At 32.5% G+C, this 24,322-nt stretch overlaps 1 protein-coding gene across 1 annotated transcript in view; it reads left to right on the forward strand.

Annotated features, from left to right (window-relative positions):
* LOC108689871 (estradiol 17-beta-dehydrogenase 11-like) overlaps positions 1 to 24,322 on the forward strand; it is a 28,121-nt gene that overhangs the window by 1,499 nt on the left and 2,300 nt on the right. The window contains exons 2-7 of the mRNA XM_018196824.1: positions 3,819 to 4,067; positions 11,695 to 11,819; positions 23,476 to 23,586; positions 23,680 to 23,841; positions 23,975 to 24,057; positions 24,156 to 24,272. Of these exons, the coding sequence (XP_018052313.1) occupies positions 3,819 to 4,067; positions 11,695 to 11,819; positions 23,476 to 23,586; positions 23,680 to 23,841; positions 23,975 to 24,057; positions 24,156 to 24,272 (847 nt within the window). The remainder of the gene's footprint in view (positions 1 to 3,818; positions 4,068 to 11,694; positions 11,820 to 23,475; positions 23,587 to 23,679; positions 23,842 to 23,974; positions 24,058 to 24,155; positions 24,273 to 24,322) is intronic.

The following is a 24,322-nucleotide window of genomic DNA, read 5'->3' on the forward strand; positions in this document are numbered from 1 at the left end:
TAATTTTTATGTTTACTATAATTATAATTATATTTATAATTATAAATTGTGTAATATTTGCACTTTTAAAACGAACAATTTTTCTCTTTTAGATTTTATTGTGAAATGAAAAATATTTTAAATATTCGGATTAGAGGAAACTTCTTGCATATTTAAAATTTTTTAATATTTCCGATTTTACATAGTAAAATTATGAGTATTATTATAAATTTTTATTTCAATTTATAGATTTGAAATAGATTTAAAAGTCGTTATTACAACAAATTGTCGATTAATGAAATATTTTCAGCATATGCCAAACATGCAATACCTACTGCGGTATTGAAATAGAAAAAACGTTCGAATTTTTTTATACGTTCATAGTACATTAAAAAATATTGTTATATATTTTTTTATTTGCCGTTTTTATATTTGATGTTTATAATAAATTCATTTTTATATTATTCAACAAAAAAAACGCGATAATATGAAAGTTACATGGAAAGTTATATCGAATGGAAGTATAATCCATGATAGCACTTATTAGTTCACATACGTTTTATATACGTTTTCTAAATCTAATGTTCTACAAAGATTTAGGATGTTTTATATACAAATATATATATAAAATCAACATGTAGGGGAAAGTGGGGAAACTGTGCGCAGCAGATAATTGTGTGCATCCTGATTTAGTACTTTTCCGAATAGATGGAGATATTACCGTGGTAATTTTTACGCAGGAGGTCCTCTTATAATATAACTACAAAAGATACGATGTAAATACATTGCTTGCTAGCCAGAGAAATACAAAAATATGAAATCACATCTTTTCTTGTTACTTTAATATTCAGAAAATAAGGTGATAAGTTTGTATTTTTAATTTGTTTGTTTAAAGTTGCTTACATTATTAAAGTATGTTATTATGTGCATCTTTTGAACTGTTATTTATTAAGTTTGGTTAGAAATTGTTGAAGTAATCGTATTTTATACCGAGTCATGTCGCGGTGGGCAAATATGCACAAGCATTTTGAAATGTGCACAATTATTCATTTTCCATACTGTATGACTTGCATTAATTTTTTTCTTGGCATTATTATTTTATTTTGCCATTTGATTTTGCCAAAGTCTATGTGCATTATTATTATAATAATTTTGTATTTTTTAAATATATATAATATATATTTAATATATATATTTATATTGCAATATAATGAATATATGTATTTTCTGATCTCTTTGTCAACATTCCATAATTAATTCATTTCTTATGACTTTTGTTTCGCGTACAATTATCCAATCCATGCGCACAATTATCCGACGCGTGAGAAATTTTTTCACTTTTCCGTTTTTTCCTTTTGCTCAAATACAACCTTATTGAAAATTTGTTCAATATGAGGATAGGACGTAATGATAGAATAATGTTTATAGTTTCTATTTCCATACTTATTGCTTTGAACTTGGAAAATCATTCCAGGACAATAAATTTCCTTTAGGTGCGCACAATTTATTCATTTTCCCCTACTACTATCGTTTTTCATTGTTTTTAGAACGTTAATAGAATTCCGTTTATAAACTCTTTTTTGAGAATTGAAAATTCTTAATATATTTAATTTTAACAATACAACATGAATCTTTTTCAACACATTATATTATAACTATAAAATGTCAAGGCATACATAGTGAAAATCTCAATATTTTCCGTTATAATATAACAACTTTAATTAATATTGCAACTTCTATCGGTTGAAATAAAAAAAAAATTAAATAAACATAAAATCTTAAAATTCTTTATTGAAAATTATGATAAAAACATTAAATGTGCGTAAAACTTTATTTAACATTTAAAAGTGCACCAATGTATCAATATAAGCTTGACATACATGTAATTTTGAATTTATTACCTTTTCTGCGAAGATAAACGATAAAAGAAATTTTCATATAAAATGTTCATATAAAATTTCCTCTATTCTAGCAAAAACTTAGGTAAAAATTGTTTCTTATATTCTAATTTTTTTACATTTAATATTTTTGTTATAATTTTTTAATAAAGTATTTTAAAACCTATATTTTAATGAAATTTTTTTTTCTTTCAACTTATAATAACATACGAGGTCTATTCCAAAAATATTCGATCATATAATATCTTTATCCTTGGGCATCCTCTCTATATGGCATTCAATATTTAATGGAAATCTTGAAAAATACCTCCACTATATGGCACCACACCCAATAGCTATTCAGTCAGTAATAGTGCGCAGAATTATGTGAACGTCAAAAACTCCAAATTTTGCATTTCATAGAGACCAAGCAGGTCATTCATTTCACTTGATTTAGAATTTTTTTATTAAATAAGGCATTTCTAATTTCGCTAACTTCTGTACAGTTCAAATCCTAGAAAGCACAAGACATCCAGATTTGATTTCAATCTGATCCAAACGTCCATAGACTTAATATTTTAAAAACGTACGTTTATTCAACATACAAAGTTTACATTTGGACATTTTAAAAATGTTCATCTCATGTAATTTTCTAAATCTACTCGCGACGTATTGCTTTCGCTGACTTGACAAATGAAAATTTTTTATGATCGCACGAGGAGTTTTACTTTTGTTACCTCCGGTAATGAAAATTTACCAAATTAAAGCTTAGTTCAGACAGCATGCAGCAAGCGCAGCAATAGCAATAGCTTGCTGCTCGTAGTGATAAGAGTTTGGAATCTTTTGCTTCCAGCGTGCAGTCAGAGGCCTGAAAAGTAAGTTCCTGGAAAGTAGAATTCTTAGAAAACCAAGTCTGGCCATGACCTAAAAATGCGTTCGAAATGTGTGTCTCTTAATTGGCGATATGAATGTAAGTGCGTTTTCGATTGGTACTGCCATTGTCTGGGCACGCCAATCACAAGAGAGGATGGAGGGAAGGCCAAACTCTAGTATTCTAGGGACTCTAGTGGAGGGGATGGCTAGCGTTTGAACGACTATGGACATCTGTGCTGTGTTGAAAATTTTCCAAAAATCTATAAGAATCATTTTGTCTTGATAGTCTAAAATTTGTTTAATTAATTTGTTATATTAATTTAGTCGAGTTTTAGTCCATTGCGTCCTAAAATGGACATTTTTAAGAAATCCAAAATAATAACATTGGATGTTTTTAAAATATCCATCTAATCTGAATCTAATCTGAATATTTTTAATGTGTTCAAAACGTCCAACATGTACGTTTTAAATATATTTTTAAAACATGTAACTGTGCTGTCTGAGATATAGCCTCGTGTAACTTCTGATTATTTCCTAAATTAAAAAATCTGTTAAAGAGCAAAAGATTTGACAAAATGTAATGAGGAAGCTATTAGAAAAATGATTTCCAAGATTACTTCCAGAAATGGATGGACCGCTGGAAAAAGATCATTACTTCGAAAGATCAAAAGCGACATTGTCCATAGCACTCCAAAGTAGGCTCTTTTGCATAGATAGAGGTTGGATACTTTTGGAGCAAACCTTGTACTAAAATTAAATTGTATATTAAAATTTATACGAAAAATCCGAATTTATGTTAAAATAGTCCTTTTTTTATAGCAAATTTTTTATATTTTAATAGCAAATTTTTCAAAATTGCGATATAGAACAATACATCACAAGATCATATTTAGTATAGAAAAAAATTTTATAGGAAATAAATATTCTTGTTTTTGTGCTTGAAAAAAATCATTTTTTGTTCAACAATATTATTAATTAATCATGTAATGTAATATATTATTTCAACAAAATATTTCATTTATTATAGAATAAAGATATTTAAAAATGATAAACATAATAGATAATTTTACAACGTTTTTTGACAACTAGGTTATAAAATGATGACTCTGAAGAAAGGTGTACATGTAATCTATGATTTATTACTGTTTATCGGCCTGGCAATAGTTTATTTTACCGAAGCTGCAGTGTTAATGTTAATTCCTCGCCGATATCGAGCAAAATCAATCAAGGGTGAAATTGCTCTTATTACTGGTGGTGCTAGCGGTATCGGTAAACTAATTGCAATCAAATTTGCCAAACTCGGTGCTCATGTAATCGTTTGGGACATCAACAAAAATGGTGAGAAATTATTCAAGTTCATTCCAAATGATTCTTTTTTTTAATTGAAATGTTAAACAAATACACATAGGAGAAGGAACGGTAGGTAAGATGACAAAACAACGAGTACAGCATTGACTTATTACCCATTATTAATTTGAAGGAAACTTGTTGAAAGTCACTTAGAATAATGACCTTAACAACATATGTCAAAGTCAAGGTCATCGGTGGTTCGCATGTCTGCATAATTGTACGTATTCTGATACTTTCTCGACAAATGGAGACATCACCGCAGCGGAATTTCTAAGCTAGAGATAATTCTTTTGAAATATAAAATTATACGGTTTAAAATTGTAGTTAGTAACAAAAGTGAGAAAAAATTAAATTACATAATTTAATAATTTTGACATCCAGAAAATAAGACTATATGTCCGTATTCTTATTTTGTTTATTTGATCGTACATACCTTACAAATATCTTACAAAAATATGTCATTTTGCATGTCTTTTGAGCTATTATTCATTGAGTTAAGTTAAAAAGTCTTTGAATAATCGTATTTCTTATCAAATCAATTCACGGCAGATAATTGTGTGCATGGACAATTCGAAGTTTGAATCTCAATGAAAAATATACTATTTGCGAAGAATTCGGAAAATATGGAACTCTGTCCAGTCAACAAACTAAAAGTAATATAATACGTTACATAACAGCCCAAGGAACACACCAAATTGAAAGAAAAAATCAAAATGTATTTTGACATGAAAATGATGATTTTTGGATACAAAATGTGACTGTTTACTGACTTTAAGCATTAAAAAAAAGTCATTTTGATTTTTTGTTGATTTTTATGTGTTCCTTAGTTACATTGTAGAGTGCAAAATTATAATATTAACATTATATTACTTTTTGTTTGTGTCGACTGAGTGATTTCAATGCTGCCTGTGTTTTTGAATGAGTCTATGAACAGCACAATGGAAATGACCCTGAGAATTACATATACGATTTTTGTTTAAATAATTAACTTTCCCAACTTTTATATTATTTTTTCGAAGTTTATATTAATTTTGTATTAACATTAATATAATAATATATTTTTTTATTTTCTAATCAACATTTCATGAAATATTTATTTTTTTAATTTTATATTTATTTCTTACAATTTTGGCTTTGCATACGATTATCCAACCATGTGCACGATTACCCGACTCGCGAAAAATTTTTTCGCTTTTGTTTTTTTAACTTTTTGCCAAAAACAGCATTATCGAATGAAAAATTGTTCAATATAAGAATGCATATCGTTAGAAGAATATTTATACTTTATATTTCCATAGTTATATTAACTTCATCATCAAAAATCACATCACAGCAATGAATTCCTTTTAAGAGGATCCTAAAGTAAAGTTCGAACTCCGATGAAATCATCAGAGGTCGCGCCGGGCGCCGCCCATCGACATGTTTTTTTATGCAACCTATGATACACGCAGTCACACGTACGTGTCAATTTTTGTACAAATTCGTCGCGATAACGCGTCTAAGTCTAATTCTAAGAACTAAGACGTTATTTGTTCATGTAAACTACGTGTCTGAGAATCATTATATCATACATACAGATTGTAAAACTTTCATATCAAGCAAATATTGTCACGACTTGACAGTTGAGACACCATGTTACACTAAGAAATGGTAAAAAATATATCAATTTTGAAATTTTCGATCATTTTCGGACTCATACTTCATAAACTCCACTTTCCAAACACGTATTAATGCATATATATTTTAATCCTAGAAAAGGATTTTCGAATCGGTGAAAGAGAGAAAGTATTTCTTATACAAAAATTATACGTGCATATGTGATAAAACAGAAGGCTTTAGGATACCCTTAGTACGCATTATATTATTAAGTACGCATAATTCCTCCACTTTCTCTTAATAGGGTTTTAAATAATAATAAAGCTCTTGTATTTGATTTCAACCTGTTCACGTGGATAATATAATAAGAATTATTAAATAAATATGCAATTTTTTGGTGTTTGTTTATAAAAAATGATATATTGGGAAAAAGTTCGTGGCGTTTTTCCCACTAGATGGCATTAAATGCTCAGCAGTCGGCAACTACTAATCGTATCGGCAACACTAGACGTGCGTTTAAAAAGTGACATTTTAACCTTTGTTTTGAGCCAAAAAAGAAATCGGTGAAGTGGATCAAAAGTTATTTTATTTTGAAAATGGAAATAAATAAGGAAAAAATTCGCTTGCAGTATCACTACGAAAGGCAAGAATGCTACACAGGCTTGTGAAAAAATTTGCGCTATTTACGGTGAAGATACTCTATCAAAATCAACAGCACGGAAATGGTTCGCTCGCTTTCGTGCTGGAAATTTCGATGTGAAAGATGAACCTCGCTCCGGTCGACCAATCACAAAAAGTCCGATGCAATCATAGTACAAGTTGAGCGTGATAAGCATGTGAGCACTGTGGAGATTGCCAGGGAACTAGGTATCGACTACAAAACAGTTTTAAATCATTTACACAAAGCTGGATACAAAAAGAAACTCGATGTTTGGGTTCCTCACCAGTTGAGTGTTAGGAACATGATGGACCGAATTATTAGGTGTACAACTTTGCTTCCGCCGTTTTTTTTCCGAAATTCGAGGCTTTATTGTAAAAAACTGGTTATACATTTATGATTCAAAGTATTGTCCATCGCTGGCCACTACTTTCTCCCATCTTTCGAGTAGCGTACGAATCCCGCGTCGAAAAAACTGGTCATCTTTTGAGGCTATCCACGAATCGATCCAATTTTTTACTTCTTCATAAGACCGGAAGTGCTGGTCAGCCAGACCGTGTGCCATTAATCGAAACAAGTGATAGTCAGAGGGAGCAATGTCTGGAGAATACGGCGGGTGGGATAGGACTTCCCCCCATTTCAACGTTTCCAAGTATGTCTTGACCACTTTCGCAACATGGGGTCGAGCATTGTCATGCTGCAAAATCACTTTATCGTGTCTCTTTATATTGCGGCCGTTTGTCTTTCAATGCTCGGCTCAAACGCATCAATTGCGTTCGATACCGATCGCCTGTGATTGTTTCAGTCGGTTTTAACAATTCATAATACACTACGCTGAGCTGGTCCCATCAAATACAGAGCATGATCTTGGACGTCAAAATCACCGTTCTTGAAGCGTTGAAACCACTCACGACACGTTCTTTCATTAATAGCGGCCTCACCATAAGTATTTGAGAGCATTCGATGAGCCTCAGCCGCAGATTTCTTCATATTGAAGCAAAAAATTAAAACCTCCCGCAAATGACGAGAATTTGGCTCGTAAACTGACATTTTCAATCGAGAATAACTTTATGATGCAGACACAAATCGACTAATGTTTCTGGGGTTATGTTGACAGATGCCCAAGTTTATTGTATGACGTCTATGATCTATTTATTTCGACCACCACTTACCGCTAAAGCCATCTGTAGGAAAACGACGGAAGCAAAGTTGTACACCTAACAACATTTGTGATATGCTATTGAAACGGAATGAAATTGAGCCATTTCTGAAGAGAATGATAATTGTTGATGAAAAATGGATCACCTGGACAATCCAACAAGAAAAATATCGTGCATAAAGAAAGGAGAGAAGGCGCAAGCAATCGCAAAACCTGGATTGATGAGGAAGAAGGTGATGTTGTGTGTGGTGGGACTGGAAGGGAATCGTTCACTATGAGCTGTTTCGTTCAATCAAACAATTAATTCCGAACTCTACTGTGAACAACTACAGAGATTACAACAAGCAATTGAGAGGAAGCGACCAGAATTAATCAATAGAAAAGGTGTCATCTTTCATCACGACAACGCTCGACCACACACATCTTTGATGACTCGACAAAAATTGCGAGAGCTTGGCTGGAAAGTTTTAATGCATCCACCGTATAGTCCTGACGTAGCACCCTCAGACTATCATTTGTTTAGGTCTCTGCAGAACTCTTTTAATGGTGTAAAGCTAGCTTCAAAAGAGGCCTGTGAAAATCACTTGAAGTAGTTTTTCGATCAGAAACCACAGAAGTTCTATCGCGATGGAATTATGATTCTGCCCCAAAAATGGCAAAATATTATAGAAAATATTATAGAAAATGGAGCATATTTGATTTAAATAAATTGATTTCAATACTCCAAGAAAAACACTTTAATTTTACTAAAAAAATCACCACGAACTTTTTCCCTTTTTACTCAATAATTATTATAAATATTATCATTTTATAAGATCACAATATAATTAAGAATAGATTAATTTTTTTATTTCTCTCTATAATATTTGTTATATACCTTCACACTACTCACATGATGCTCAGTTTGACAATAGCGATGTACCTATACAGTTACGTTTTATTAGGTGTACAACTTTGCTTCCGCCTTTTTTTCCGAAATTCGAGGCTTTATTGTAAAAAACTGGTTATACATTTATGATTCAAAGTATTGTCCATCGCTGGCCACTACTTTCTCCCATCTTTCGGGTAGCGTACGAATCCCGCGTCGAAAAAACTGGTCATCTTTTGAGGCTATCCAAGAATCGATCCAATTTTTTACTTCTTTATAAGACCGGAAGTCCTGGTCAGCCAGGCCAGCCGTGTGCCATTGATCGAAACAAGTGAGTTATAGTCAGAGCAATGTCTGGAGAATATGGCGGGTGGGGTAGGACTTCCCCCCATTTCAACGTTTCCAAGTATGTCTTGACCACTTTCGCAACATGGGGTCGAGCATTGTCATGCTGCAAAATCACTTTATCGTGTCTCTCGTTGTATTGCGGCCGTTTGTCTTTCAATGCTCGGCTCAAACGCATCAATTACGTTCGATACAGATCGCCTGTGATTGTTTCAGTCGGTTTTAACAATTCATAATACACTACGCCGAGCTGGTCCCATCAAATACAGAGCATGACCTTGGACATCAAAATCACCGTTCTTGAAGCGTTGAAACCACTCACGACACGTTCTTTCACTAATAGCGGCCTCACTATAAGTATTTGAGAGCATTCGATGAGCCTCAGCCGCAGATTTCTTCATATTGAAGCAAAAAATTAAAACCTCCCGCAAATGACGAGAATTTGGCTCGTAAACTGACATTTTCAATCGAGAAAAATTTTATGACGCAGACACAAATCGACTAATGTTTCTAGGGTTATGTTGACAGATGCCCAAGTTTATTGTATGACGTCTGTGATCTATTTATTTCGACCACCACTTACCGCTAAAGCCATCTATAGGAAAACGGCGAAAGCAAAGTTGTACACTTAATATTACGTTGACTCATAGTTCCTCTTAATTTAAAAAAAAAAATCATTTCACAGTTAATATTCTATTATATGTTGATTATAGATTGTAACTTTCTTATTCTCTTTTTCATATTTTATTATTTTCATTTTTCATATTTTATTTTATAACACATAATATTTATAAAATATTTACAAAATATTTATCAAAATATTTTGTAAATATTTTTATGGACTTAAATTGCACAGATTATAAAGGTTTATTATGAATATTATAAAAATATTTAATAAATATTATAATCCTTTAATTATAGGTATAGGAGCATATGCGAACTTTGGTTATTACGACTAAAACATGAAAAAATAAATTGAATAAAATAAAATTCTACTTGGAGAGAAATTATTAATTTAACAATCGATTTTTTTTTAATTTCTAGTTAAATTTCTAGGTAAAAAAGATCGTTTTTACTTCAATGTTCGATGAAAAAAACTCGGTGAAAAAAAATTGAGAATTGAATAAAAAAACAACTTAAAAGTAAAGATTCAATCTTTCGAATGCTTTCAATTGTGTTTGTACATACAATTTTTAATTCGCACCGTAGAACTTTGCAAATTTCGTAAAAAATTTTGAGATTTATTATGTTTTTATTTATGTTATGTAACTCTATAAAGTATCAATAAGATCATTTTCTGAAGTATCGCCCTGAAAAATAGAAATTTCAATCAAAAATTGCTAAAATGCTTATTAAAATACTTTTTTTAATATCTTGATATAATTTTTGATAAAGTTCTATTTTAAAATTTTTGCAGGGTGGAACAGATGATTTAATTTTATTGGGTAATGTAGTTATAGAAATAACTTCTCAAATAGAATTAATAATTTCAGCATCGATTCGATGTCAAATTAATAATTTCGACATCAATTCGATGTCGAATTGATGATTTCGGCGTCGATTTGACATCCGTTCGAATTAACAATTATTTCTTATTAGGTTTGCCAAATCCCTTAGGGAAATAATAAATGGCTATGTCCTCAACAATCAAACTCATACAGTCTTTGCAAAATTTTGAAATCGAATATACAGTGTAATTGATAATATATTATTTCAGTTCTCCGACGTAAACAATACTATAAATTTCTTATAAATTAAGTGTACACTGACAGAACTTCTATAACATAATAAGTGAATGACTATTGCTTATATCGAGATATTAATTCTCTAAATTCTTTGAAGTGAAATCTTACTTAGAAAGAGAAAATTGATGGTCTTGATACGTATTCTTAATAGTCGTTAGCCTACGATATAAGGCAATCAGGCCCAATGTGAGATTCCTAAACTTTAAGAACTTTTTTAACTTTTGCTAAGGTCAAAATTGAAAATCAATGGTAACATACAAAAGAGGAAAACATTTCTGAACATTGAAAAAAAAATGAATCATATTCAAATATTTAGAGATTTAAAAGAAAGATAGCATGGGGATTTGGGCATCTTAGCAAAATATGTACCCAACGTGAACCGCATCTTCCCTTTTTCATATGAAAATATTAAAAATATGAAAAATAAAAGTAATTCAACGTTACTTTTATAATTTTATTGCATAAACATATTAATGTATAAACATTAAAAAAAACCTATTTAGCAATTTAAACATTAAATACCTATGTTAACTTCTCTTTCTTAAAATTATATTTATATAGATCTACTTGTAGTTCGGATAAATAAAAGGCCTTTTATCATTTTTAATTAATTCCACACAATTTCATGAATGTATTTGTGACAAATGTCACACGCATATAGCCCATATTGGTATCATTATATAAAGAATTCCTTTTCTTTATAAACAAAACGTTGTGACAAAAATATAAACTAAATATAGTATTGTAAAGTATGAATATAGAATTACAATAATATGAACTACGAAAATTAATGATCATATTTTCAATTACAGAAAACAATTATCACATCATAACCACAACGTATCTACAGTTTTTTCTGTTTTTACACAAACAAAATGAATAATACGATGCACATACAATCGAGTTGAACGCCTGCTTGAATTACTATTTTTTCTTTTAGTCATCTGTTAAATTAATCATATAATTATATATAAATAGCGAGTAGTTCACTTTGGAAAAGGGCTCAAATTGGGTTTGGTTAGCTTATATCGATTAATCATAAGCCACTCACGACACTCATCCAGTGGATAAACTCTACAGGTATCAGTCGCTGTGAGTGGCTGTAATCAATCGCAATGTGGTCCAATGAAACACTTCCAAACATGTCTGTATGATATTCGAAATCACACATTTGATTTAATTTTTTTCCGATAAATATTAAGATATATATTAAGCATAAATATATTCATAAATGGTAAATACAGGTCTTGCGGAAGTTGCAGAGCAGATTAAAAAAGCTGGTGGAAAATGTTGGACGTATTATTGCGATATAGGTGATAAAGAAGCAGTGTATCACACTGCAAAAGCGGTACAAATTGAAATCGGAAATGTGAGTAAATGTTGCTTAAACTATGGACGAGATACTATCAAAAATCGTCAATCCTGGGTAAATTTTTAACAATATAAAAAGGCCCCAAAAGCCTAGAAATAATTGAAGAACGCTGACATTATCGACAATTGTTATAAATTTGTTATTATTAAGGGGATCCTAAAGCGAAGCTCAACTCCGACGAAGTCACCAGAGGTCGTGCCACGCGCCGCGCATCTAGAGTTCTTCTAGTAAGAGACATTAAGACATAAGACCGGAAGGACGCCATTGCCGAGTGGCCGAAAACAGTATAATTCCATGATTGATAGTTAATAGTCCGATTTTGCATTTGCACCTTCTACACCAGGAAACAGCAGTTGCTCACACTAATTCACAGATTCACGACTTCAACGAAAGTTATGGAAAATAAACTCGAAATCTAACTAATCAGAGATCGATATTCTTTATGACTTGACTCCTTACTAGAGGAACTGTACGCGTATCAACATATTTTTATGTACTACCACATCAATATCGCAACCTATTACACGCACATTTATCAATTTTTGTACAAAAAATTCGTCACGATAAAATATTAGGTGTACAACTTTGCTTCCGCCGTTTTCCTATAGATGACTTTAGCGGTAAGTGGTGGTCGAAATAAATATCATCATAGACGTCATACAATAAACTTGGACATCTGTCAACATAATCCCATAGAAACATTAGTCGATTTGTGTCTGCATCATAAAGTTATTCTCGATTGAAAATGTCAGTTTACGAGCCAAATTCTCGTCATTTGCGGGAGGTTTTAATTTTTTGCTTCAATATGAAGAAATCTGCGGCTGAGACTCATCGAATGCTCTCAAATACTTATGATGAGGCCGCTATTAGTGAAAGAACGTGTCGTGAGTGGTTTCAACGCTTCAAGAACGGTGATTTTGACGTCCGAGATCGTGCTCTGTATTTGGTGGGACCAGATCGGCGTAGTGTATTATGAACTGTTAAAACCGACTGAAACAATCACAGGCGATCGGTATCGAACGCAATTGATGCGTTTGAGCCGAGCATTGAAAGACAAACGGTCACAATACAACGAGAGACACGATAAAGTGATTTTGCAGCATGACAATGCTCGACCCCATGTTGCGAAAGTGGTCAAGACATACTTGGAAACCTTGAAATGGGAAGTCCTACCCCACCCGCCGTATTCTCCAGACTTTGAATCATAAATGTATAACCAGTTTTTTACAATAAAGCCTCGAATTTCGGAAAAAAAACTGCGGAAGCAAAGTTGTACACCTAATATCTAAATCCAATTCTAAGAATTCGACATTGTTCGCATAAACTACATATCTGGAAACCACTATTTCGTACATACTGGCAAAACTTTCATCTCAAGCATATGTTGTCACGACTTGACAGCTGAGACGCCATGTTACACTAAGAAATGGTAAAAAATATATCAATTTTGAAATTTTAGATCGTTTTCGGCATAGACTCCACTTTCTAAACATATAATGCGTATACTTTAATTCTAGAAAAGGATTTTGAAAAATCCGAATTGGTGAAAAAGGATAAAAATATTTGTTATACAAAAATTATGATTTAATCGATAAAACAGGAAGCTTTAGAATCTCCTTAACATAAATATTTGTCTAATATATTATTAAATTTATAATTCTTTATTATAAAAATGTTTCATAAATAAATATACATACTTATAAAGTTATAATATTTTATATGTTGCCGTAAAATTACATTTTTTTCTCTACAATTATGATCTCTGTTGATAATCAAACTTTGATGATAACGCTCAAAAATCACAATTTTAAAGAAAAATCGAATATTATTGAGTTTTAAATGCATATAAGTCGATAAACATGCGTCTACAAAATTAATAAATCATAAAATTCGTACAATATTATCAGTTTTTTACTCTTAATTACTTCAATATTATCGAGAACTTCCGTAAGGATGTCGGTCTTTAATATTATCTCGTCGGTAACTTATGAGAATTTCGTAACTTAAACTTATGAGAATTTCATAATGCAAACGTGTTGTATTTATATATGCGTACTGTAATGTATATTATATATTATACAGGGTCACTCATTAATTTACCACTCTTAAAATCGTTTTTATTTTAGAAAAAATGTTTCAAACAAAAGAACGGTTTTGAGAGAGGACGTATTTTAGTTATGTTATTGTTTTTCTTCTAGATGGAGGCGTTAGAAAGATATGAAAGTTACAATACTTCTTTTAATGAACCTTTTAACATAATTTTCTTTACATAGTATGATTCCCTTAATATAATTATTCTACATATAAAAATATTAAAGTAGAGGGTTTGTTTGAGAGTTCTCAACCTGTAATATTTACGAAATATTTTATATTTTATTTTAGCATATGTATATATGTTGATATAAAATATTAAATATCTCATTAATTATTAATTTTTTGATAATCGTATCTTTTAATACTTTTATGAACAAAGTAAAGTGAATCAATTGGTGTAAAGAAAATACATAGTTACTTATTTAAAAAAATATTCATTTTATCTACTTATTTTTTTAAGCACTTAACTATTTTGATTTCCTTACATAAATTGATTCATCTCGTTTTTTAAGCTGTTTATAAAGGTATGTTTGTAAAGGTAAGGTTAAGATATAATTCAATATTTTCCCATGATAAAGATTATGCATTTCGCGGGCTTCTACCGTGTCCAAATCCATTCTTGGAATGCCAACATTTCATGAATCTTGTACTCCATTTCATCAGGGCGACGAGCCTGATGAAATGGAATACAAGATTCTGAACTATTCCAGATTCTGAACTATTCCTTTTATATTATGCTACTTGTTGGCGTGATGGAGGGGGAGGAGGTAAAAGAAGAGAATTATGGGTGAGAGGAAGAAGTGGGAGAAATTGATCAGTCTTCAATAACCGGGAAAATGATTTTCCATATTTTATTTATGTTATAACCATTAACTCTATTTAGATTGTTAGGGTGTTTTTATATGGCTTCTCTATATTTTCTTGGAAAGTACGATGTAATATTGACTATTATGGTCGTTTGTTACGTTTTGTTAAACAATATTTGATGTCCTATTTGGATACTGTGTTCTGATAATACTGATTGCGTAACGTGTTTAGCCTGACATCACATTCGTGTTCTTTCATCTTATAATAGACCGATTATTCTGCCGATTTCTCCAATGTATACTTGCCCAGAAATAGGGTGTTTTGTATACTCCTGCTGAATGGAGGGCTTTAGGATTTCTTAAGATTTATCCTATCTTTCTGAGTTTAAAGATAGTTTAGATATTGTGTTTGTTTAATATCCTGCCAATCTTTTGTTCTTTTGACATATGGGAGAATGGATAGGATCCTTTCTATATGTCAGAGACCGTTGTCTTGTTTATTGATTATGTCTTTTTTGTTCGTTTTTCTGTGAAGCTGTTTTTAAATGATTGAGTTCTGTTTGTAGATGTTCTTTGTCAAAGATGATGAAAGCTCAATGTGTGAATTGATTGCAGACTGTTTTTGTAATGGTGTGACTCGACATGTATTAGGTGTACAACTTTGCTTCCGCCGTTTTTTTCCGAAATTCGAGGCTTTATTGTAAAAACCTGGTTATACATTTATGATTTAAAGTATTGTCCATCGCTGGCCACTACTTTCTCCCATCTTTCGGGTAGCGTACGAATCCCGCGTCGAAAAAACTGGTCATCTTTTGAGGCTATCCACGAATCGATCCAATTTTTTACTTCTTCATAAGATCGGAAGTGCTGGTCAGCCAGGCCGTGTGCCATTGATCGAAACAAGTGATAGTCAGAGGGACGTCTGGAGAATATGGCGGGTGGGGTAGAACTTCCCATTTCAACGTTTCCAAGTATGTCTTGACCACTTTCGCAACATGGAATCGAGCATTGTCATGCTGCAAAATCACTTTATTGTGTCTCTCGTTGTATTGCGGCCGTTTGTCTTTCAATGCTCGGCTCAAACGCATCAATTGCGTTCGATACCGATTGCCTGTGATTGTTTCAGTCGGTTTTAACAGTTCATAATACACTACGCCGAGCTGGTCCAAATACAGAGCCTTGGACCTTGGACCGTGAATATTCGGTTTGGCCATCGATGTGGAAGCATGGTCGAGAACTCCCCATGATTTTCTGCGCTTGGGATTATTGTAATGAACCCATTTTTCGTCCCCAGTCGCAATGCGGTGCAGAAATCCCTTCCGTTTTTGCCTTTCAAGCAGCTGTTCACAAGCAAACAAACGCCGTTCAACATCTCTCGGCTTCAATTCGTATGGCACCCCATTTCCTTGCTTCTGAATTATTCCCACGGCTTTGAGGCGTTTTGAAATGGCTTGTTGAGTCACTCCCAATGATCGTGCCAATTCTTCTTGATTTTGACACGAGTCTTGCTCAAGTAATGCCTCCAATTTTGCATCTTCGAAAACCTTCTCTCTTCCACCGCTATGCCGGTCTTCGACGTCAAAATCACCGTTCTTGAAACCACTCACGACATGTTCTTTCACTAATAGCGGCCTCACCATCAGTATTTGAGAGCATTCGATGAGCCTCAGCCGCAGATTTCTTCATATTGAAGCAAAAAATTAAAACCTTCCGCAAATGACGAGAATTTGGCTCGTAAACTGACAATCGAGAATAACTTTATGATGCAGACACAAATCGACTAATATTTCTATGGGGTTATGTTGACAGATGCCCAAGTTTATTGTATGACGTCTATGATCTATTTATTTCGACCACCACTTACCGCTAAAGCCATCTATAGGAAAACGGCGGAAGCAAAGTTGTACACGTAATAGGTATCTATCTATGTGTGTTGGTTTTCTGTACAAATTTTGTACAAGTTTTGATGGTCAAATAAATCTTGATGGTAAAGTACTCAGCTTTCTGAGACAAGAACATTTAGGAAGGGGAGTTTTCCGTTTTCCTTTAAGACTACAATGAAGTGGATATTTGGATGTTATTTGTTGAGAAAAATAAGAAATTTACGGAATTCGACTCTGCCTCTTTCTCAAAATGCTCCATGAAGATGTTGGCGATTACAAGAGAAATAGGAAAGCCCATTAAGAGATGCCGCTCCTGAAATTTATTCCTAAAATTGATTGTTATAGGAGAAGTAAGTGGTTGTTAAGCAGTGCTCTATTAGCGGGATGAAGTCAGAGGAGACTTCATGTAAAGCCTTTATTATGTTTAATGTGTCTTTTATTGGGACTTGTGTGAAAAGGGATTCTACATCGAAACTTACAAGCAGGTCTGTAGGACGTAGTCGGATTTTTTGAATCTTTTGTACGAAGTCTATTGAGTTAGAATTCGGATTTTCCAGTGAGGGGTTGTAGTGTTAGTGCTAGTAAGCGAGATAAGTTGTATGTCGGAATGATGATCGTGTTGCCTTTATCGACTGGAAGCACGATGATGTCTGTGTCCCTGTTCAGATCTTGAAGATCCAATCACTTTTGTCTAGTGATGTTTGATAAAGGAGGTTTGGCTTTGGAAAGGATACCTGTCTGCGAATATTATCTGCTTGTTCTGATGAGAATCGGTAGAGGGTTGATTCTACTTGACTGATAATCTCTTCCTTTGGAATCTTTCTAGGTGTCATTGCAAAGAACCTTTAGCAAGCGCAGATATAATATCTTGAGACAGGTTTTTGTTGGATAGGTTCTTGATGTTAAGTAGAGAGGACTATGGATTTTTGTAAGGGACAATGTTTATTTATTTCTGTTTCTGTCTTTCAGAGGATTGTGTGGGGGTCTTCATAGCTTGTTCATATATAATCCAATCTAGAGTTTACTAGATATCATGCCGCAACGTGGAGACTAGATAGAGTTAACATGCAAACAAGACAATGATCTCTGACACACAATCAGATGAAAGGATCCTATCTATTCTCCCATATGTCAAAGGAATAACAGAGTGGATTAGCAGGATATTAAACAAACACAATATCCGAATTATCTTTAAATCACCCAGAAAAATAGGACAAATCTTAAGACATCCTAAAGATCTCCTCTCCGTAGAAGTATATAAAATACCTTGTTCCTGCGGGCAACTACATTGAAGAAACTAGGAGAATGGTTAACCTATGGATAAAAGAATACTAACGTGATGTCAGACAATCACCAACGTGATGTCTAAAACACGTCACGCAATCAGGGTTATTAGAATACAAACATAACATTGAAACAGAACATCAAATACTGTTTGACAAAACGACCATAACTCCCAACATTATTTTCCAAAAAAGTATAGAGAATAAAGATACAAAAACATCCTAACAATCTAAATAAAGATAATGACTATAACATAAATAAAATATGGAAAACCATTCTCCCAATTATTGAAGACTGACCAATTTTCCTCACCTCCCCTCACAATTCTCTTCTTTTCTTTCACTACTCCAATAAGTAGCGTAATATAAAAGGAACGGCCCGAAGGAACAATTCAGTATCAGGCTGCTCCTCGCCCTGATGAAGTGGACTGCAAGGTTCACGAAACATTGACATTCCAAGAATGGATCTGGATCCGGAGGAAACCCGCGAAACGCATAATCTTTATATAGAAAGCACCTATGGATGCTTCAAGAATATTTTCCCATGATCTCAATTATTTTATATCCATACAATACCCCAAATAATCTGCCAAAATCATATATTACTATAATTTTTGTGTTACATATTATGTTGACAAAAGTCGAGCATGATCCTTCGTCTCAGTTAATGTTGGTAGAAATGTAGCAGAAAACGAACAGTTCCAATATCAAGATATATTATAAAAAATCTTGTAAAAATTAAGCATAAAAAATTGTTGGTATAAAAACAGTATATTTTGAACATTTCCAGGTACAGTAGAAAGTAGAACATCAAGTCACGATAATATCAAAATAGCAATAAAATGAATCGGAAATGAAAGAAAAATGATTTTTAGTGATCATTTTGGAATCATTTTGACATTATTTTGATTTGTTGTTTTACTTGGGTTGCATGCTGACACAATATATCATCAGAAATCAAAACTCATAACGTGATATCATCATATTATACTGACAAATATCATCAGAAATCGAACTTATTTGTTTGCACGGCATGACGGCAAAAATATGGGAAAAATCAAGCATGCGCTGCTGTCTCGAAAAGTAACAACGAAAACACATCAGAAACAGCAAAGGAAAGGTTATATCGGATCATAATTCTTTCGTTTACTGCTATGTGACATATCTACCAATATTTAGCTCGTATTTAAATTTCTGTCATGAGCAATATATATAAAGATAGTATAATGCGGCTAGTAAAAATAAAAATGTGTAATATTTTTTTACCAGTTTAATTTTTAATACAATTCTTATAGGAAATTCAGAATATTGAACTAATTTTTTTGGAAACCAGGTAATAATTTTCTCCATATAAAAAATTGAAAGAAGGAATAAGAAAGATGAAGCATAGAAGGATGTTAGAGCAGACGTTTTGTCTGGCATGCATTCGCGGGAATGGGACGAGCGAACGCACCTTTTATAGCTCTGGAATATGGGTCAACATCCTGAAGGGACGTTATAACACCTGTTTCCAACGAGCAATACGAATACATCGATCTGAATTTTGAGTTAAGGAATTTAATCCTTATAACTCGGGACCATATGCGATCTCTGAGGAATGGGAATCGGTACGAGGTCTTACGATTCTAAAATAAATGGAGATTAAAGCACGTCATATTAAAAGTATTCTAGTTTATTATTAATCCAAAAATTTCTTAGTATTATATAGTATACAATATTTTAAAAATAAACGTATCTGTTTGCGACTAACATATTATAAGAGAAATCTAGCCTTTTAATAAAAGTTGTACATTATCAGTTGATAACTATTATTTTAACATGTTACAAGTGTAAGCTAGTCTTGAATAATCTTGTATTTTTATTTCCTCTTATTGTAGTATTTTTTTTATTTTTAGAACTAATTACTATGAGCTGTTGTACATTGCGAACACGGTAATAGCTTAGATCATTAATCGTAGAATTCTTAATTAATTACATAAAAGACTAGTGTATACGTTTTTGTTAAAGTTAAATCATGGATGAGCGTGAATCTGTCGTGCGTATGTGTGTGTGTGTGTGTGTGTGTGTGTGCGCGTGCGTGCGTGCGTGCGTGCGTGCGTGCGTGCGTGCGTGCGTGCGTGCGTGTGTGTGAACGGAGAAGCGATACAGGAAATAGTTCATTTCGTGAATCACAACGGAGGAAGGGAGGGGGGGGGAAGAAATTATAAAAGAAATTTACAGGAATGAGATAAGGAACGGATGATCGCGGGAGGAATATTGGGATGTAAACATGAGATGGCTGGTTATGACATTTCGAATTTTTTGTGGGTCAAAATAATCGGGAAAATAATCGTCAAAATAATCATTATGTAGGCATCTGGTGAGAGAGATTGTGTTGCACGTAGAAATTGGTTAATTAAGAACTCAAATGAATCATCGGGAATGAGGAATTCGTTTCGTGATGGAGGAGTTGGAAACTTCCAGGAACTTTATGCTCGAAGTCGAGTCAGTCGAACAATGATGATGGATTGAATGGAAGAATCAGAAGTTGGAGGTGGGGTGTCAGGGAAGTTCGCTCCATCAGAGCGTCTGAAAATCCGGATGACGGAGATCGAAGAGGAAGTGAAGGAGTTCGAGGGGAAAGTGAAGGAAAAGGAGGAGATAGCGTTTTGGATAACAAGTAGAGTCGGCGAAACCGATGGTGACAAAAGTGGTAGAGGCAATGCGTTCTCGGCTGGGTGACTCCAATTCCAAGAAGTCTCAAGGTACTCCTGGTACGTTTGGTCTCCGCACTTCACAGTAGGCTTCTAAGCCTTTGTTGGGGTAGTTTAAGCGTGATACTATGATTTTGCGTTGGGTTAGTTTGCGGTGAATATACAGATATATAAATTGAGTGAATATAAGTGAATATATAAATTAAGGGGGGATTACTGCTACGTTGTAAGTTTTGGCTTTCGAAAATGACGTCGAAACATTAATTCTATTGTATTCGCTCATCGAAGGATAGAATACACTACATCAAGGATAGAATAAATTAAATAATTATAAGATATTCGCAATAACTGCGCATTAACTCCCATAGCTTTTATTATTTTAAATTTGTGGAGTCCTTTCTTTAATTAAATTAAAATTTCTGATGTGTTAATCGTCTTACTTTTTTAACAACTAACATCCGATTCCTAATATCCGATTCACCATAGATATAGAAGAGAATGGTAAGCTTCCTCGATGTTCTTGTCACAAAAAAGGTTGACAATTCCTTGGGCCATTAAGTATACAGGAAGCTTAAGTATACACTGATGAATTATACCTACATGTCAAGTCACAGCACCAATCAGTGTAAAAGCAGTTGGCAACTCACTTACTTGGGAATAGAGCATTGACTATCTCTGATAAAGAATTTATAGACAGAATTCAACTACTCGAAACAACAGAACGGATACAATGAGAAAAATGTGAACAGAACGATTAAACATAGGAGCAGGGCAAAGAACTCAAACATACAAGAACCACAGGAAGAATTAAACAAAAGCGTTTCTAACAATAATAAATATTAATTAGCGGACAATGAGAGCATACACAGCGCGGTACTTGAAGCGCAATACATAAAATATATTCATTATAATTTTACATTACTTGTTGATAACAAATTTCTTGAAAATTTCGGTTTACTTTAAACCATTATCATTAATACCATATAATACCATATAATACATATAATTTTCATGAACAATATTCCAATCCGCACATGTTGGAGATGGTTACTGCGTTCGACAGAGCATATCCCTACTTTTTAATTGAGAAATGTTAATTCTCTTCTCTTGAATAACCAAGTGAATAACCTCTGTCTTTGCAGATCACAATTCGAAGTGCAACGTATTATGTTACAATATGTAGAAATAAATTACAGACATATTATACAGAAGCTTTTCTATTCTCCCATATATAAAAGGAATAACTGATCGAATCAGCAGGATTTTTTGAATAAACATAATATTTGAACCATTTTCAAGCCTCCAAGGAAAATCGAACAAATCCTGAGAAATCTAAAGATTGAAGACCTCCACTTAGTTTTACAGTACAAATACAAAATATCCTGCTTTTATGGGAAAATATACATCGATGAAACCGGAAAAATAGTCAATATGCGCATAAAGGAACATCAACAAAATGTCAAGCTGAAATCACACAATCAGCATTGGCAGCATTGAGATATCAAATATAATTTAATAAAACGGCTATTATAGTTATAACGATGTCATATTTTCCAAGAAAGTATAAAGAGATTCTAGAAATACAGAAACATTCAGACAATTTGATTTGAACAGAGATTCAGGTTATAAGTAGGAAGACTGCTCTCCTGACAAGCCAAGAAAGTGCCTCTCCTCCCTTTCCTGTCCATATCCTTGCCCTCCTCAACAGTGTCTATATAAAGGGAATTCTCCGGAAGAGCAGCTTAGTGTCAGTGCGCTCTTCACCCTAATAAAATCAATAATAAGGTTCACGAAGTATTAATAGTGGATAAAGTCACTGCGATAACCTGCAAACTTTCTGATATCTTCAAAAAAAATACTCATAAAAGCATTAGTAGTTTCGAAAGCATTAGTAAATTTATTATTCTCTATTAGCTCTTAAATATCGTTGGTGTTATTATGAAATATTTATAATGTATAGCACAAACTGACGCAGTACATTTTGTTAATATATTACTAGCATATAACATTTATAATTTACATAAATTATACCATCATGTTGCTATAAACATGTTATTGGCCACGGATAACACATTGATGATAATTTGGTAGTTGCCTTCAAATTACTATCTTCGATTTACTGTAAATATGCTATTAATTAGATGGATGACAAATTGACAATACGAGTGCTTTTTTATCATGAGTCTAAAAAAGCACCCCAAGTTCAGTAAGAGGCGAGAAGACTCATGGACATAAGCCACCTCAAAATAAGAGAAAAGACGAGTTAAAACCGGAAAATCAAAAAACAATATGCAATACCCAGAACATGGGCAGAAGCCAACTGCAAACCGTTTATAACAATTTTTTGCATAAACAAAGCACCAAATCGAAAAAATATCAAAAATAAAAGTTTCTTGTTTTCGAATGTAGAATCAAATAGCATTTTTAGTTAAAAAAAAGGACATTTTTAAATAATTTGTTTAAACAATTATTGTTTGAACAATCAATTTTGCAAAACGAAAAAAATTTTTTTTTCGCTTATGCTATGAATCACGTATTCAAATTGGCGTTATCACGGTTATATTAGGCTTTAATGGATTAATTGATTGACTAATATATTGTCATCAATTTATCATCAATTTATTATTAGAATTAAAATTAGAATTATTATAACTCAGATAACATAAGATATCTAAAAGACATCTTTTAGACGTCTTATGTCTAAAAGATGTCAACATAAATGTTATCTGGAAAGTTTAAAAAGACAGACATAATGATGTCTTAGTCCTGAATATCGAAATTGCTGCAATGATTTTCAACAATATGTAAGATGCACTGCATTTAGCTATTTAGATAGGTTTTTAAATACTTAATCAGGGAAAGTAATAAAATTTATTAAATAAATGTTTCTATAGGTAAGTCTGTTAGTAAATAATGCTGGATATGTATACGGGAAGACTTTCATGGAATTGCCCGATTACGAAATTGAACAAACTTTTAAAGTGAATATTTTGTCACATTATTGGGTGAGTACTTAAAGAAATTTATATTTTTTAAGTTTTTTGCAAAAGTTGTCATACTACTTCCGATTTTTATATTTTATCAGCATTATTTTACAGATTACAAAATCATTTTTGAAAGATATGATAAAAAATAATCATGGTCACATTGTGACAATAGCGAGTGTTGCTGGACTTTTAGGAATTTACAAGTGTACAGATTATTCTGCGACAAAATTCGCCGCCATTGGATGTCATGAGAGTCTTTTCACCGAACTCAAAGTATGTAGACCACAATTATCGAATAAAGTAAATAATTTCGTATCATCGTTCTTATCACCTTCTCCCTCCCCCCATACATTACTAATTATTATTTTATTATCACTGTATTTTATTATTATTATTATATTTTAAGATGCATGGCTACGAAGGAATTCATATGACTTTAGTTTGTCCCTACCTCATTAATACGGGAATGTTCAACGGAGTGAAACCTAGGTTCGTGAAAATATTATATGTTATAAAAAAATTAGTGAAAAGACAATTATTCAATTATTTATACATACGATATTTTATAATAAATAATCTTCAAACAGATTGATACCAATGCTTGAACCGGAATATGTTGCTGAAGAAGTAATCGCGGGTATTTTAGCAAACGAAAAATTGATAATATTACCTAATATTCTAAGATACTTATTGCCGTTTAAAGGGTAAGTTCATTAATAAATAATAAATAATAATAAATAATAAAAACATTATA

Source organism: Atta colombica, unplaced genomic scaffold (genome assembly GCF_001594045.1).
Source record: "Atta colombica isolate Treedump-2 unplaced genomic scaffold, Acol1.0 scaffold28, whole genome shotgun sequence".
In the NCBI taxonomy this organism is placed as follows: Eukaryota; Metazoa; Arthropoda; class Insecta; order Hymenoptera; family Formicidae; genus Atta; species Atta colombica.